Here is an 18,850-nt window from a genome sequence, read left to right as displayed (position 1 = left end):
CTCTCTACCCTCATTTCCAATTACGTTCCCGCCCGTAACCTCCGCTCACAGGACAAATCCCTCCTCTCAGTACCCTTCTCCACCACCGCCAACTCCAGGCTCCGCTCATTCTGCCTCGCCTCACCCTATGCTTGGAATAAACTTCTTGAGCCCTTACGCCAAGCCCCCTCCCTACCCATCTTCAAATCCTTGCTCAAAGCCCACCTCTTCAATGTTGCTTTCAGCACCTAACCTTTATACCTTTCAGGAAATCTAGACTGCCCCTATTTGACTGACTGTACATTTGTCCTTTAGATTGTAAGCTCCTTTGAGCAGGGTCTGTCCTTCTATGTTAAATTGTACAGCGCTGCGTAACCCTAGTAGCGCTTTAGAAATGTCAAGTAGTAGTAGATGATACAAGCTGGGGTAAGACTTTTCAGGTTAAGTTTTTCTGTGTATTTTTTAAAATAAATGGTTGAGTGGGGGGTTGGAGGGGTTGAGTGAGACGTAAATGGCTAAGCTTGGCAGTGATCTAGAGCTTTGATGTTTAGTTACTGATATTTTGTGATAAGCACTATTTTACCTAATGAAGTATTCAAGAGTATGATATTAGGAACAAGAGTCACTCAAAACCTATTGTTAGCATGGGCCAAGGAATTGTCAAGAGGGGAGGGGGAAGGGGGAAAAAATGGGGATGAAAAGTGTTTGGCGAAGTTGAATATGTTGTAAAAATGCTGTTTTGTATATCAAACAATGTTATATGCATATTCTACATTACTTTGTATTGTGAGAATTGTTAATAAAACAGTTTAAACATAAAATAAATGGTTGAAGCTGCTTTTTCTTTCTATTTTTCCAGTTCTCAAGGTTTTTTCATGGTTTTGTGCTCTTGTTTTGTATTTCTGATCCAGGCGAGGAACATTACAACTGCATCTCTGCGCTGCATAAGTCAATGCGTGGGTCGGATGAGAATGCATCCCTCTACTGGCTTGGTCGGATGCTTGAAGGAGGCGAGAACCCGCTGTATGTGGCAAGACGGCTTGTGAGGTTTGCAAGCGAGGACATAGGTAAGTTGTAGAGCAGAAGACCTCTTCTGTATCAGGATGGGGTAAATAGGGGAAGTCTCTTCAAAAACCCATGTCACATGCTATTAATGATGATGGTGTATTAAAAATGTGAGAGAGAGAGTGAAGCTGTAAGACAAGTTTCTGTTAGAAAAATGGAATGCAGCCAGTATATGTATGTATATCCTTCCTTCAGAAGACAGAAGGTAATTGTATTTTAGTTTTAATAGTGGAGTGTGAATGTGGTTGAATGTGTGTGAGTGTATTGATGTAAGCTACATAGAGAAGCTGATACAGATTTAAAATCTGGAAAATTGTTTTCATAATTTTTAATAAAGTTGAATGAGAAAATAACGATTGTAATTACTTGTAAGGGAGACATTGATTTTACAACTAGAGTGAAATTGAGTTACTCATTAAGAAGGGAGGATAATGAATATGCTTGAGATCTGCATGGATACTACCTCCACTGTATGCAGATCTATCATGCATATTCGTTATGATACTAAATGAGTTATCGTACCCAAAGTGTGCATACAATTTATATCTTACTTCTAATGCCAGTCAGAAAATCACAAATTTCATTAAACTTTTATAATATTTTCCTCTTTACTGAAAATTTTATGCAATAAACACTTTCTTGTGGAAATATTTCCTGTTTTTACTGCATAAACACAAATCAACCTACATATGTATGTTATAACATCATACTTACTAAACACCAAGCATACCACCATACATACTTCAATGGAGCTAATTGCCACCACTCTTTTTTACTCATTTTTTGCATTTGTATTTTGAGTAAAAAAGAGTGGTGGCAATTAGCTCCATTGAAGTATGTATGGTGGTATGCTTGGTGTTTAGTAAGTGCTTTAACAGCACAAATGTGGAAAGTCTTCCGTTAAGGAGGTGGTAGAGACACAAATGATGATGGAATTCAAAAAGGCTTGGGATGAACACAGACGATCTCTAATTAGAAAATGGAAGTTATAAAAATCCTAACCTTAAATAGCTGGCGTGTGTGAATGTGTCAAGTGACGCTTAGATGGCGACTCTGGCTGTGATTAACTAGAGCCTATACCGAGCAGACTTGTATGGTCTGTGTCTAATATATGGCAGTCTGGTTTAGGATGGGCTAGAAAGGGCTTAGACAGCAACTTCAGTGGCTGGAACATAAGGACAGTGCTGGACAGATTTTTATGGTCTGTATCCCACAAATGAGAAGACGCTTCAGCGAGAACTCCAGCAGCTGGAACGTAAGTATAGGGCCAGATAGACTTCTATGGTCTATGTTCCAGAAACACGAAAGAAAGTATATAATATTACACTCGTTGATTTAATCATGAATTGATAATGAGTGTGACTATTGGGCAGACTGGATGGACTGTTCAGGTCTTTATTTGCTGTCACTTACTATGTTACAATTAATCCTCTTTGCTCCTGGGCACAGGCAAGAGCATCGGATGTCACCTGACCTACTGGCGCGTGCATGTGGTGACCTCTCAGCACACACTGCCAGAAATCAGAGACAAATCTTACATGTGCACACCAGAGTGTTCTAAGTTTCAGCTTCCATTCCTCTCTTGCCTACAGTGATGTGGCTCAAATCCAGAGAGAGACTGAGGGAGCTGACCAGAATTTTTTTTTATGTACCATTAAATTCTTACGGGGATGGGTTAAATTCTTGCAGGGACGGGTGGGGACTGGTTGGGATGGATTAAATTTTTGCGGGGATGGGTAAGATTCCAGTGGGGACGGGTGGGGATGGGTGAGATTCTAGCAAGGCCGGGCGGGGATGGGTAAGATTTGTGTCCCCGTGCAACTCTCTAGTGGGAGTCAAGAAGATATAATGGATACACAGGGTAGGGGGGAAGGGGGAGATGTAAAGTAGAATGGACAGTTCTCCTTCATCGCTTTGGGGGGCTATCGGAGCCTAAGCCTTCAGGAGTATGGATGAGGAGAGTTTACAAATGAGGGAAAGGGGAGAGTGTATGTGAATAATAGGGATTTCTTGCTGTTCAACTATAGGTAATCCTTTGTTGGGAGTTTGGAAAGTATTTTTTGGAATAATACTGTTGCTGTAAGGGTAGATTGGGAGGGCTGCTAGCGGAGGGGGGAAGGGGAGGTACAGGGGGGATGGGAATGGGGGGGGGGGGGAAGAGGGGAGTTAATTATGTATAACAGTTTGCCTATTGGCTAGTTGTGCGTTGTTAATCTGAAAGGTGTTCTGTTAGTAACCAGACTGTGTTGCACTTGCATACTATGTTAAAAAACTTTTTAATAAAAACCGTTTAAACATAAAATCAGCAGGCATTATATGAAGGAGGGATATGTAGTATAACTTCTACTGCAGTAGAAAAATGATGGATGTGTTCTGATGTGTGTATGGGAGAAATCTTGAACATTTTTTCATACATTTGATAGTATATCTATAGTTTTGCCCACAGACTATTGGCTTCTTATCACTTTTAATAATGCTGTTAAACTTTACCATCTTGTAAGTCGTCCTTGATAAAACTGATTGGAACCACATCTGTGTGTGCTGAGCCATGCGCAGGAGAGCTGACATTAGAAATTAAAGTGCACCTGCTGAATTAAGTGTTGCTGCAGGAATCAGTACTAAGCCACTCCTCTTCATTTTCTTCATAAATTATCAGGATAAAAGGAAAATTGCTCATTTGCACATAATATAAGAATATGCAACAGCGTATATATACACAGACACATTTACTGATTATGTATTATCCTATTGGAAGCTTTCCAAAAATACTAGGACTAGGGGACATGCGATGAAACTACGGTGTAGTAAATTTAAAACAAATCGGAGAAAATTTTTCCCCCAACGCGTAATTAAACTCTGGAATTCGTTGCCGGAGAACGTGGTGAAGGCGGTTACCTTGGCAGAGTTTAACAAGGGGTTAGACGGTTTCCTAAAGGGCAAGTCCATAAACTACTACTACTACTATTTAGCATTTCTATAGCACTACAAGGCGTACGCAGCGCTGCACAAACATAGAAGAAAGACAGTCCCTGCTCAAAGAGCTTACAATCTAATAGACAAAAAATAAAGTAATCAAATCAATTAATGTGAACGGGAAAGAAGAGAGGAGGGTAGGTGGAGGCGAGTGGTTACAAGTGGTTATGAGTCAAAAGCAATGTTAAAGAGGTGGGCTTTCAGTCTAGATTTAAAGGTGGCCAAGGATGGGGCAAGACGTAGGGACTCAGGAAGTTTATTCCAGGCGTAGGGTGCAGCGAGACAGAAGGCGCGAAGTCTGGAGTTGGCAGTAGTGGAGAAGGGAACAGATAAGAAGGATTTATCCATGGAGCGGAGTGCACGGGAAGGGGTGTAGGGAAGGACAAGTGTGGAGAGATACTGGGGAGCAGCAGAGTGAGTACATTTATAGGTTAGTAGAAGAAGTTTGAACAGGATGTGAAAATGGATAGGGAGCCAGTGAAGGGTCTTGAGGAGAGGGGTAGTATGAGTAAAGCGACCCTGGCGAAGCTCCGACATATATGTTGGACCTCATAGATTTACTAACCAGGAACGCAAAAAGATCAGCACGCACATTCTTGAACCTCCACTACCCCAGTTGCAAAGGACTTAAATATAAATCAATATATGCATCTAGCTTCTCCTACGTCAGCTCTACTACTACTACTACTACTACTTAGCATTTCTATAGCGCTGCCAGGGTTACGCAGCGCTGTACAAGTTTAAACATGGGGAGGGACAGTCCCTGCTCAAAAAAGACCGAAGAGAGCTAAGTGACAGACATTTAAAGACACAAAGTGTCAACATACAAAACAGAGTTATACTTACCTGAGACTTGAGTCTTGAAGTGGGTGTTGATCCTGGAAAACAAGAGGTTGACACAAAAAAACCACTACTAAATGGACTTGGGAAAAATCCACAATTCCGGGAATAACATGTATAGAATGTTTGTACGTTTGGGAAGCTTGCCAGGTGCCCTTGGCCTGGATTGGCCGCTGTCGTGGACAGGATGCTAGGCTCGATGGACCCTTGGTCTTTTCCCAGTGTGGCATTACTTATGTACTTATGTAAGCTACTTAACAGGAAAATTAAATGTTGCTTTGCATAAGCCAGGTTTTGGTTGTGGATGGGGTTCCACACAATGTGGCACTCCTGTGTCTCAGAATGTATGATTTTAAATGTCTTACCTGCATTGAAAAAGGTGGAATTAGCAGAAATTTGAAAAATGTAAGCAACAGTACAGGTCACCAAAGCTTTCAGCCTCTTGTTATTGGCAATCAGTTACCTTCCTGAAGAATTTGTTTATCACCTTTCAGAGGCTAGCACATACTGTTGTAATTGCTACACCTTATGTCTGTCACCAGGGCTCAGGCAATTAGAAATTGTAGTCCAAGGATTGAATGATTTTTTTTTTCATTTTTATTTATAGTCTGCTTTATCTAAAACTTCTAGGTGGATTACAGAATTAAAACATACACAATAAAAACAGTCTAAATACACATGCAACATATAAGCAAAATATCAACAGATGGTATTGGTAGGGGAATTTGATATCAATAAGAATGGGAGGTTCTTACCTGTAAATAACTAACTCATTCCTTCTGTGATATAGGACTGGCAGATCCTTTGGCACTAAATCAAGCTGTAGCTGCTTACCAAGGCTGCCATTTTATTGGAATGCCGGAATGTGAGGTGAGTCTTTCTTGGGTGGTTTGGATTGCATTGTTTTGTTTTGTTGTTTAAGTGTACCTCAAGTATATTCACTGTTGGAAAGTTGACCATTGATATTTAGGTACCTGCTACTGTCCCAACAAGTAAGTATAGTGGCAACAGACTGGATACTAAAATGAAGAGTGGGTAAAGTAAGTCCAAAGATGCAAGAGTCTTCTGTCTAGGACAGGGCTGTCGGCTGTCTGGCCACAAAAGGCCATTTGACAGAGAATTTCACTTTGGTGGGCTGTGCTTCACTAGCATGTATTGGTGACATATTTTTAAATAATATATTACATTCAACAAATTGGTTTGCCATCACATTCAACTTAAAAATACTGATATTCAGCCGTTCGCTTCTGTACCATCTTTACACGCAATAAAATTCTGTACCTAGGTATGCTTGCTGTATCATCATGCAGTTACTTATAGATAGTATCCTGTGTTCCATTTCATTAGATAAATGTATTTTTCTTCATTGTACTCTAATTGACTTATACAGATTGTATACAAGCACACTGAAGTCACAGGGTCTATTATAGAAACTATTTTTAGATCAGAGTGGGCTGGCCAATAGAAAACACATTGCAAATCATCTGTTAGCATTTGGTCTCCTAGGTGAAATGTCATGGTGCTGTCATGTCAGCTTCCCCTGCTTTCTCGCCCTGTGTTCTGCAGGTTCTTCTTGCCCAGTGTGTTACTTACATGGCTAGAGCACCCAAGTCCATAGAAGTGTACCAGGCATACAGCAAGGTGAAGGAGTGCTTAAAGAACCATAAAGGGCCTCTTCCATCAGTGCCACTACACCTGAGGAACGCACCCACCAAGCTCATGAAGAGCCTAGGCTATGGGAAGGGCTACAAGTACAACCCCATGTACCAGGAGCCTGTGGAGCAGAACTATTTGCCTGAGGAGCTTAAAGGAATCAAGTTTTTTTGAATCAAAGTTTTGTTTTTTTTTGTTTTTTGTTTTTTTAAGTATAATGGGCTAGATTCAGTAACTGACGCTCAAAAATCAGTGTGAACAAAATCAGCACTCAACACTGTGCACCCATTATGGAATACTATTGAGTGCCAATTTCAGCACCTAAATTTAGACACCAGGACTTCATGTCTGATGAAACCAGATGTAATTCTTGGCACCCAATTTAGTCGCACATCCCTGGTATTCTGTAACACAGTACGCAAATTTTAGGAATGCTCTGACTGAGCCATGCTCCTCCCATAGCCACACCCCCTTTTGGGTTGCATGCTATAATATTCAGGCGCACATTGTTCTAGAATACTGCATAGCAAGATGTGCACCCAATTTCTTAGCACCCAATTATTTGCACTAATTGAATTGTGAGCCAATTTAGTTGTTCACGCATCTTGAACTGATGCCCGATTTTGGGCACCATGTATAGAATCCAGGAGAAAAGGTCTGGTTTGCACCACTATCCAAAGAAAGGAAAAAAAATTTTTTATAGCACAGACTGAAGAGAACTGGTTTTATTTCTCCAGGCAAAAAGCTGCACTGTTGTAAGCAATCTGTATTGGGCCTCTTACATTTTCGGGTGTAACGAAAGACTAATTGTAAGGAAGGGTACAAAGCCCACTCTTCTGAATTGTCGTTTCACTTCCTTTTGGATATATACGTGCTTTTGTGTAGAGTCAAACAGATCACGCAAATATTTGTTGGCCTCTGCCAGTGCTTGGAAATTGCACCCGTAGCCATATTGGCGTAATTAAGAGGAGACATATAACAGCCTGATCTAGCCTCTTTTGCAACAAAACCAAGGCTAAAAATGCTAGTTAGCTAAATAAATAAATGGATGGATGGAACAGAACTATATTGAGCTTTTTGACGCGCTCTCTCTCTATATCTATCTATCTAGAGAGAAAAAGCTCAGCAGTTTTGCCCCATTGCTTGCAGGGATTTGTAGTTCTATTTTATCATTTAAAAGTATGCTGTGTAGGTATGAGTTATTCAGTTTTATTGCACGAATGGATTATAATCCAAAAATTCAGCCTTTCAGATGTTGTTGTGTTACACAAAAGGGAATCCTCTCTTATCAAGTGATCACATAAACAGGTACTTATGTACATCTTGCCTGGGTTTTAGCAGCCAAGGTACTAATACATAAACTGCTATGAAATGTTATAAGAGAAAATCTGATTTAGTTGGGTTTCCTCATGGCCCTATACCTGTAAACTTGTTTTTCTTCATGATTGAGAGGTCATCTTGCAAAAAAAAAAAAAAGCTTGATGTTAAATGAAATGATAAATATAGCCAAAAATGTTTCTGAAGGACAGCGCAAGGACACTAAAAGCGAGCAAAAATCACTTTTCCGCTGCTGGTAAGGAGCAGAGATTGGAAAGAGAATGAGTTTTGTAACTCTGTCCTGTTTGAACGACTGCTTTCATGGTTAGAGGAACAGGTTCAGCTTGTCTGCTGATTGCTGAAGTCTCCCATTCCATTGTGTGTATGTTTATTTTACTTCATTTCAAATGTGTAAATGAAGGAGGCTTCCATATAAATGAGACTGTGAGCAGAACATAAAGCCCTAAATATACTACTTGTAATTACTATGTAATTTCACATCCATACTGGTTTCAAGGGATGGGGGAATGTGTTCTTTTTGATATTTAATTGTTGAATGTCTCCAATCACAAAACAATTAAACATGTTTTTTTTTTTTTTTGCTTCTAAATCTCATATTGCTATTGGGTTTGTAAATCAAGTTTTCTATCATCTTGGAATGATGTGTCTGCAGGAGGAGAAGTGCAAAGCCTGTAAGGTTGTAAGAGGGTACACTTTTTCCCAACTGTTGGTCCTGTCCTTATTTTGCACCGTTCCATCTATGTCCACAAGTAGAAGCAATCCCGCAGAAAATTATAATTGTAAATTACTTGACAGCAAACAAAGGACTAATTTACACACACTTACACTGTGTTTGTGTAAAAGATGAGAAGCTTTCACAGTATAGGCTGCCCTCTACAGCCGAGCAAAGTTTTTAGTGAGAAAATGCCGAACTTTGGCTCACTTAAATGCTCTATACATCATGATGCTTCTCCTTACTTTTCTAACACCCTTTGTTTCAATATGTGACTCTTCAAAATACAATTATTAATAATATTAGTGCAAATTTCTTAGGTAAATCAATTCCCAAAAGGCTAAACAAGTGCAGTCAATTTTCATCTGCTGAAAATGGCTTTCTATTTAACAAGCTAAATCAAAGTCACATGATTAAATAGCACCAGATTTTCAAAAACAGCAAAACAATGAAAAATTGTCTTGATTTCTGTATGTTTCACATGCCTGCTTTCTGTAACATTCGACATTGCACTCTGTTTCAGCAACTCCTTCGTCAGGGACACTGGTGCTGAGATCTCTAACAAAAGACAGCAGATCTATTTATATCATGTGAATTTGATTTAGCTTTTTACATAGCTGTTTTCAGCAGATAAATTGACTACATTTGTTCAGCTTTTCGGGAATTGATTTACGTAAGAAATTTTCACTAATAATTGTATTTTGAAGAATCACGTGTTGAAAAAATAATGAGAAGCATCATGAAATATAGAGCATTTAAGTGAGCCAAAGTTCAGCATTTTCTCACTAAAACTTTGACTCAGCTGTAGAGGACAGCCTATACTGGAGCTTATGATCTGGTATGGGAGGTAATGGTGCTGGGGCTGCTTGATAACAGTGATCATAATATGATCAAATTTGATATTAGCTTTGAAGTATACACAGGAAATCCAATACGTTGGCATTTAACTTTGAGGGTCAAAAATTTACATCAGGCGTGGATGCTATTCAAAAACACCATACTGGAAGCCCAGGCCCAATATATTCCACGTATTAAAAAAGGAGAACGGAAGACCAAACGACAGCTGACATGATTAAAAAGTGAGGTGAAGGAAGCAATTAGAGCTAAAAGAAAATCCTTCAGAAAATGAAAGAAGGAACTGACTGAAAATAATAAGAAACAGCATAATGTATGTCTAGTGAAATGCAAAGCGCTGATAAGGAAGGCAAAGACGGACTTTGAAAAAAAAGGTTGCGTTGGAGGCAAAAACACATAGTAAAATGTTTTTTAGGTATATTAAAAGCAGGAAACCGGCGAAAGAAATCGGTTGGCCAGCTAGATGACCGAGGGGTAAAAGGGGTGATTAGGGAACACAAAGCCGTAGCTGAGAGATTACATGAATTCTTTGCTTCGGTCTTCACCTAGGAAGATTTGGGAGAGATACCGGTGCCAGAAATGATATTCAAAGCTGACGAGTCGGAGAAACTGAATGACATCTCTATAGACAAATTGAAGAGTAGCAAATCTCCTGGACTGGATGGCATTCATCCCAGACTACTGATAGAACTGAAAAATGAACTTGCTGGAACTATTGTTAGTAATATGTAATTTATCCTTAAAATCGAGCATGGTACCGGAAGATTGGAAGGTGGCCAATGTAACACCGATTTTTAAAAAAGGTTCCAGGGGAGATCTGGGAAATTATGTCAGTGCTGGGCAAAATGCTAGAGACTATTATAATGAACAAAATTACAGAGCATATTCAAAAGCATGGATTAATGAGACAAAGCCAACATGGATTTAGTGAAGGGAAATCTCGCCTCACCAATCTATTACATTTCTTTGAAGGGGTGAACAAACGTGGATAAAGGTGAGCTGGTTGATAGTGTATCTGGATTTTCAGAAGGTGTTTGACAAAGTACCTCATGAAAGATTCCAGAGGAAATTGGAGAGTCATGGGATAGGAGTTAGTCTCTTATTGTGGATTAAAACTGGTTAAAAGATAGAAAACAGAGAGTAGGGTTAAATGTTCAGTATTCTCATTGGAGAAGGGTAGACAGTGGGATTCCCCAGGGGTCTGTGCTGGGACCGCTGCTTTTTAACATATCTATAAATGACCTAGAAATGGGAGTAACTAGTGAGGTAATTAAATTTGCTGACAACATAAAGTTATTCAAAGTAGTTAAATCACGGGAGGATTGTGAAAAATTACAAGAGGACCTTACGAGACTGGGAGACTAGGCATCTAAATGGCAGATGCCGTTTAATGTGAGCAAGTGCAAAGTGAGGCATGTGGGAAAGAGGAACCCGAATTACAGCTACGTCATGCAAGGTTCCATGTTAGGAGTCACAAACTAAGAAAAGGATCTAGGTGTCGTCGATGATATGTTGAAACCTTCTGCGCAGTGTGCTGCAGCGGCTAAGAAAGCAAATAGAATGTTAGGTATTAAGAAGGGAATGGAAAACAAAAATGAGGACGGTATAATGCCTTTGTATCGCTCCATGGTGTGACTGCACCTCGAATATTGTGTTCAATTCTGGTCACCGCATCTCAAAAAAGATATAGTGTAATTAGAAAAGGTACAGAGAAGGGTGACAAAAATGATAAAGGGGATGGGATGACTTCCCTATGAGGAAAGCTAAAGTGGCTGGGGCTCTTCAGCTTGGAGAACAGACGGCTGAGGTCTATAAAATAATGAATGGAGTGTAACGGGTAGATGTGAAGCATCTGTTTTGTTTATGCTTTCCAAAAATGCTAGGGGGCATGCGATGAAGCTACAATTTAAAATGAATTGAACATTTTTCTTCACTCAACGTGTAATTCAACTCTTGAATTCATTGCCAGAAAATGGGGTAAAGGTGGTTAGCTTAGCAGAGTTTAAAAAAGGTTTGGCCGGCTTCCTAAAGGAAAAGTCCATAGACCATTATTAAATTGGACTTGGGGAAAATCTGCTATTTCTGGGATAAGGGCTTGCTTTTTTTTCCAGTCTCTTCTGTTCAGCTCCCCCCCCCCCCCCTTTTTTAGAGACAAGAAGGGAGTGCCCTATATACATTTGAAATACATTTAAAACAAACCAGAATAAATATTTTTTTCCACTGAACAAATAGTTAAGCTCTAGAACTCTTTGCCAGAAGATGTAGTTAACAGCATTTTGCATATCTGGATTTAAAAAAAGGTTTGGACAAGTTCCTGGAGGAAAAGTCCATAGTCTGCTATTTGAGATGAACAGGGAGGGGGAAAGCCACTGCTTGCCCTGGGAATGGTAGCATGTAACGTTGCTATTTGGGTTTCTGCCAGGTACTTGTGACCTGGATTGTCCACTGTTGGAAACAGGATACTGAGCTAGATGGATCACTGGTCTGACCCAGTGTGGCTATTTTTATGATCTTATGGTACGCCAGCTTAACTTTCCTCCATACAAGGTACTCAGCTTCATTTAATAAAATGTATTATTTTCTCTTAAATACATTGGAATAATTTCCATTGGTGCAACTGGCTGCATGCCTTAATATATTCTTTACCTCCGACACACTCCTCATTAGGAAAGCTTCCTGTATCATCTTTACACTATAAACTAGGTTTGCATTACTTTCTTCTAAGTTAGCATAACATTCAAGGACCCAACTTATACCTTCCTCATTGTCTGAGCTATCCTGAACATTTTGTTTAGCATCAGTTAATAATTTTTGGCTATGGATTCTTGTCTTTGCCTAAAGGGAACATTACCAATTTGATAGGATTTTGGTGTAGTACTTTTGTTTCACAAGTGGGAGAACAAATGCTGAATTAATTGTATTAGGTTTTCATATCTTAAAGTACCTACTGCATAAGGTACATATTTCTACACAAATTTGATGTTTGCAATGGAATTGTTGTCTGTGCAACAGAACTCTGACAACCAACCAACACACTTTTCTCCATTTGGTCAAAATGTTTGCAACTGCATAGCTAGCACTTTTCTGGCAAGAAGTTTCTTCTGTGATCTTAGATACCAACTGTGATTTTTTTTAACAGACAGTACCATTTCATCCAGTGCCTTTGCACCCTCTTTGGCTACAATTTTTATTTGAAGAGCCCAGGGAAACCTTGAATTCTCAACCAAATAATAATAATGGTGAATAGCCTGTGGAAGCATGAACATGACTTTTTCAAGTGAAAGTTAGACTGGAGAGATGTTTCACCCAATTTTGCTTCCTTTCCATTGCAGTTATGTTAAGCATGACATGCATAGTTCGGTTGAATTTCTCAGACTTTGAACTTCCATGAGGATGTGTAGCCCAAATGCCATTTGTTTCTTCATATTACCCAGAGAGAACAAATAATTTTCCCAATAGCTCTCAATCCTCTTGACTGGCATTCACAACCACTTACCATACATTCCCCTCCCCTTTTTGAATGGAAAAAAAAAACAATTTAGCTACACTCCACACACTAATTATTATCTGCCCCAGCCACATTTGATAGTTGTATAAACTTCTATCACTTTCTCATTCTCTATCAGAGTATACCCAAGCACACAGCCTCCATTTTTAGTGTCCAGACCCTGACAGTATTTGTTTTTTTTTCTTAAGCTTTTTCTTCTGGCTCAAACGCTTCCTGCTCCAGGCTTGTTAGCACTGGTGGCTCCACACCTTCATCATCTCCGCACCTTCCCTCCAGTTCTGCAATTGACAACAGCCTTCTGTACACTACCTCCTGCCCCCAGGGCATTGTGGTAGCACAGAAAAGCTGCTCCCATGGACTCTGCTGTGGCTGAGGGTTTGCAGCAGAGTAAAAGAGAAGTTTCCAGCATTCCCCAGAACTGCCTCCATCACTGCAGAGGAACCACTTCCGGATTCACAGCACTCTTCCCCACTAACTGCCCTGGTCACATTTGTTTTCTTTCCTACCATGGAGGCTTCGGGCAGGTGCTGCACCACCCCCAAAAGTTAGTACTGCCAAGTACAGCTTCTCCCCCATGGAATTCACACCATATTAGGACACCAGGTGGAGGGGGAACTGCTCAATTCTGTTTTTTTAATATTAGTGTTAGCCTCATCAGCAGACAAGTTGTCTACTGATTGAAAGTACTGTGGCTCATGAATCTTAAGTTTGAGTTATACTCAGTGGTGTGCTGGAGCCGGCTCTGTCCGGCTCGCAAGAGCCGCTTGCTAAATTTTGACAGCTCTTGTGAGCCGGTTGTTGTTGGGGGTGAGCCGGCTCCATTAGGGGAGGTAAGCATGGCAGGAGGGCGCCTTCACAGGCCATGCTTACCTCCCCTGCCGCTCCGAAGCATGTCCAACGATGTCCTTCACCCCACCCTCCCCTCTGTCTTTTTTTAATTACCTCCGTCGAAGCACACGCTATTTAAAGCCCTGCTGCATGCTGGCCGTCTCTCCAGGCTTCCCCTGCTTGCTTCAGTGATGTTCGTGTTACATGAAATGATTTATCTTGGAGGAAAGAGCTCTAGAGCACTTGCTACTGTTTATAATTTAAGAGCAGGCGCTGTATTTATAAGTTTTAGGATATTAATTTCTCCACCAATCACCAAAGGTGATAATTGCAATAAATTAAATTAAGTATATATAAAAGATACCATATACTCAGAACACAAAGAGACCGTATTTTTAGCTTCAGAAAGGTTGATTTAATATACAATTGCACACGAGAGGTAGGTTTTTTAAGAGGATCTTAGAACAGAGAATTTGTGCATAAAATAGAACAACGTAGCAGGTAGGTTAACTTACAAGTCCTTGTTACATAGTATGAACAGCATGAGGTAAGCACATGTTTGCAGAAGAGGTCCTCATAGCAGGCAGGTGGGCTACAGGTCCCAGGAAGAGAAGAATCTGTGTTTCAGTTGAAGGGAAGCATTATTTGCTTTTATATCTTGCAAGCTGCAGGAGGATATGATCACAGAGTCCCAGCACCTGCTTCCTGGTTTGCACTGGATAACTTGCAAGGCATTATGGTTATTGTAGTCTGTTCACATGATCTGCAGATGTCCTGGTGTCTATTTGTCTGATAGTTGATGGGAGGGGCAGGTATACCTCTGATGACAGGCAAATGTTCTGTTTATGCTTTTCCTCTGAGTTCTTTGTTTTCAATGGGGTATTCAGGTACCCACCTTAGTCAAGCTTTTGTTAGGTGGGAGGGCAGAGGAAGCTATATATCTCTCTTTTGTCTTTGTTAAGTGTTTGTAATTGACTAGCCCTGCCACCAGAAATTCCCAAGGAAAAGGGGAAAGAAGGCTTTGAAATGCAGCTTCAATACATCTCCTAAAAGCTGCATTCTTATATTGATAATTCTGACAATTGGCTTATACCATAACATTCGCGCCCTTAGTCCCGCCTTCTGACGTCATTTCCTTTTTCCGCGAAGGCAGGACTAAGGGCGCAAACATCACCGAAGCAAGCAGGGGAAGCCTGGAGAGACGGCCAGCACGCAGCAGGGCTTTAAATAGTGCTTGCTTCGATGGAGGTAATTAAAAAGACAGATGGGAGCGGGAGGGGAGGGTGGGGGCGAAGGACATCGTTAGTTGGACATGTTTCGGAGCGAGAGGGAGGGGAATCACTGGGTATGGATGGGGAGAGGGGGGCAGGGGAGAGATTTGCTGGGCATGGATGGAGAGAGGGGGGCAGGGGACAGACTTGCTGGGCATGGATGGGGAGAGGGGGGCAGGGGAGAGAGGAGAGTTTCAGGACATGGATGGAGGGGGAGAGCAAGAGAAATTCTGGACATGGATGGAGGGGAAGGGAGAGAGAAGAAATGCTGGACATGGAGGGAAGATAGAGGAAGGAGATTAGATGAGGGAAAAGGAATTGAGGAGAGAAACTGCACATGGATGGAGAAAATAGGAAGAAGCTAGATCCACTGGACAGTCAAGTCTGCGGAGGACCAGAAATGAAGAAGAGAGGAGGAAAGAAAAGAAATAAATGGAAAGGAAGCCCTGGAAACGGAGTCAAGGGAACAGATAGAGAGCAGCAGAATCAGATACTGGACCAGCATGATCAGAGAAACAAAGTCACCAGACAACAAAGGTAGAAAAAAAATAATTTTATTTTCATTATAGTGTTTGAAATATGTCCACTTTGAGAATCAGGTGCTGAACGTTAAAAGTTTATATTTATTTACTTATTTATGGCATTTTATCCCATATTAAACATGAATTAGACTGGAACCTGGGATCATTTAATTTTTTTTTCCTGGAGAGAGTAATGCATTGCCTCCCCCCCCCCCCCCCCGGGGCTATAGCCAGTTCAGCAATTTTTTTTTTTGGGGGGGGGGGGGCGCCGAGGTGGATCGGGGAGAGAGCCTGTTAAAAATTTACCAGCACACCACTGGTTATACTTATGTGTTTTGTTCATATATTATGGAAAAATCAAAGGCATTTGGCTATCCAACTGCTCTAATTCTAACCAGATTTGAACTAAAACCTCTTAGACAGAAGCTTTAAAACAACCACAAATATATTAACCAAATCTATTTTAACATATTCATATTATTTTCCTTTTAGAAAATCCTAGGAACTTATCTATTTAGTGCCCATAGCTAGGCATTTTAGAAAGAACATTATGGGGATAATTTTGCAAAAGCACAATCCTATATAATAAAAAGCACCTCCAAAGTTCTGAAGCTGACTCCGTGGCACTGAAACCTTGAAGCATTCGTGCTGCCTGTAGCCATCTCCTGAATTGACGTCATGTACATCCTGGTACATCACAAGCAACACTGACCAACCACAGGAAAGCAGCACGAGGCACACCGATGGACTGCAAGAACAGCCCAACCCGCTTGCCCGAACTTCAACGAAAGACAGCCGGCGTCAACACTGCCGGTAACGCCAGGAAACCTCTCTCAGCGACACACAGGACAACAACCCCCCCCCCCCCCCCCCACGGTGCTCTCTCCCTGGCAGCTGAACGGCAGCGGTACAAAAGAAGAACGGCAGCCCCCTAACGGTACCCCCCTCCGAGTTCCAGGCCCCCCTCTCCTATGAGTTCCAGCACCCCCTCCCTCTTCTCCCTCAACAGTCCTCCTTGGTTTTCTGCCACCCAGCCATAGCTTAAAACTCATTTTACTAACCTGACTGAAGCAGAGTACAGTCAGCTCGCCTTCAGCTTTCCCCTTCTCTCTCAGCTGTGGTCCCGCTCTCATTTCCTGTTTACGCAAGGGCGGGACGCTGAGCAAGAAGGGGAAAGCTGAAGGCAAGCTGGCTGTACTCTGCTTCAGTCAGGTTGGTAAAATGAGTTTTAAGCTATGGCTGGGCGGCAGGAAACAAAGGAGGGCTGTTGAGGGAGAAGAGGGCGGGCGGAGGGGTTGGAACTGGAACCCAGGGGGGAAGGTGGGGTTTGGGGCGTCCACTGGACATGGAGGGGAGGGAGTGGAGACAGAGGAAATTGCTAGGCATGGAAGGGAAGCCAGGGGAGAGAGGAGAATTGCTGGATATGGATGGGGGAGAGGGCAGGGGAGAGAGGAGACTTGCTGGACATGGATGGAGGGGAGGGCAGGGGAGAGAGGACAGTTGCTGGACATGGATACAGGGGAGGGGACAGAGGAGAATTCCTGGACATGGATGCAGGGGAGAAAGCACAGTTGCTGGACATGGATGCAGGGGACAGCAGGTGAGAGAGGAGAGTTGCTGGGCATGAATGGATGGAGGGGAGGGGGTAGGGGAGCGAGGACAGTTGCTGGACATGGATGCAGGGGAGAGAGGACAGTTGCTGGATATGGATGGAGGGATGGGCAGGGGAGAGAGGACAGTTGCTGGATATGGATGCAGGGGACAGCAAGGAAGAGAGGAGAGTTGCTGGACATGGATGCAGAGGACAGATCACAGTTGCTGGACATGGATGCAGGAGACGGCAGGTCTCTCACATACACTCTCTAAGACACACTCTCTGTCTATCAGACTATCTCTGTCACACACACACAGTCTCTCTCTCTCTGTCTCACACACACATAGACTCTGTCTCTCACACACACTCTCTCACTCATTCTCTCTCACACACACACACACACACACACACACACACACACACTGATATTAGACATAATACAACAATGTAAATTATTCATTAGCATGACAACACATTTATCCTAACAATCCCTTTCAATACATTAATTGCAGAAAGCCAATACCTTGCTAGCGCCTGTTTCATTGGTTTCAGAAATGGGCCTTTTTTACTAGTTGTGTGATAAGTCCAAAACCACCTATTTTCTGAAGCCAACAAAGGAACCTATAATAGATCCAGCCCCAACAGTATGCTAATGCCCACACACACATTGACACAAGCTGCAAAGAAAATGTAAAATGTGTGCATGATCATGGATATTTTACAAAATAAGCATGCAACGCAACTCTATCTCTACTCTGCCCAGACTACACTCTGGAACACCTATGTCCCAAACACATGTAAATATGCATGGAAGGGCATAATCGAACGGGGCACCCAATTTTTCCTGGGGCTGTCCTTGCAGAACGGCTCCATGAAGGGGCGGGGAAACCCGTATTATCGAAACAAGATGGGCGTCCATCTTTCGTTTCCATAATACGGTTCGGGATGCCCACATCTCAACATTTAGGTCAACCTTAGACATGGTTGTCCCCGGTTTTCAGCGATAATGGAAAACAAGGACGCTCATCTCAGAAACGACCAAATCCGAGCCATTTGGTCGTGGGAGAAGCCAGCATTCGTAGTGTGCTGGTCCCCCTCACATGCCAGGACACCAACCGGGCATCCTAGAGGGCACTGCAGTGGACTTCAGAAATTGCTCACAGGTGCATAGCTCCCTTATCTTGTGTGCTGAACCCCCCAAAAACCCACTCCCCACAACTGTACACCACTACTATAGCCCTAGGGTGAAAGGGGGCACCTACATGTGGGTACAGTGGGTTTTGGAGGGCTCACATTTACCACAAGTGTAACAGGTGGGGGGGGGGATGGGCCTGGGTCCGCCTGCCTGAAGTGCACTGCACCCACTAAAACTGCTGTCAGGGAGCTGGGTATGACATTTGAGGCTGGCAAAATAAATTTTTAAAGTTTTTTTTTTAGGGTGGGTGGGGGTTAGGGACCACTGGGGGAGTAAGGAGAGGTCATCCCCGATTCCCTCCGGTGGTCATCTGGTCAATTCGGGCATCTTGAGGCTTGGTTGCAAGAAAAAAAAATGGACCAAGTAAAGTTGCCCAAGTGCTCATCAGGAACGCCCTTCTTTTTTCCATTTTCGGCCGAGGACGCTTATCTCTTAAGCACGCCCCAGTCCCTCTTTCACTACGCTGCCGACACGCCCCCGTGAACTTTGGTCGTCCCCACGACAGAAAGAAGTTGAGG

At 42.2% G+C, this 18,850-nt stretch overlaps 1 protein-coding gene across 1 annotated transcript in view; it reads left to right on the top strand.

Annotated features, from left to right (window-relative positions):
• The window catches only part of WRNIP1 (WRN helicase interacting protein 1), a 117,887-nt gene extending 111,054 nt beyond the window's left edge, over positions 1-6,833 (top strand). Inside the window, exons 5-7 of the mRNA XM_030210944.1 lie at positions 891-1,046; positions 5,648-5,727; positions 6,424-6,833. Coding sequence (XP_030066804.1) covers positions 891-1,046; positions 5,648-5,727; positions 6,424-6,684 — 497 coding nt within the window. The 3' untranslated portion in view covers positions 6,685-6,833. The remainder of the gene's footprint in view (positions 1-890; positions 1,047-5,647; positions 5,728-6,423) is intronic.
• Positions 6,834-18,850: the final 12,017 nt, after the last annotated feature.

The sequence above is a fragment of the Microcaecilia unicolor genome, chromosome 1 (assembly GCF_901765095.1).
Source record: "Microcaecilia unicolor chromosome 1, aMicUni1.1, whole genome shotgun sequence".
NCBI classification, from domain to species: domain Eukaryota; kingdom Metazoa; phylum Chordata; class Amphibia; order Gymnophiona; family Siphonopidae; genus Microcaecilia; species Microcaecilia unicolor.
This window is presented reverse-complemented; position numbering and strand designations above follow the sequence as displayed.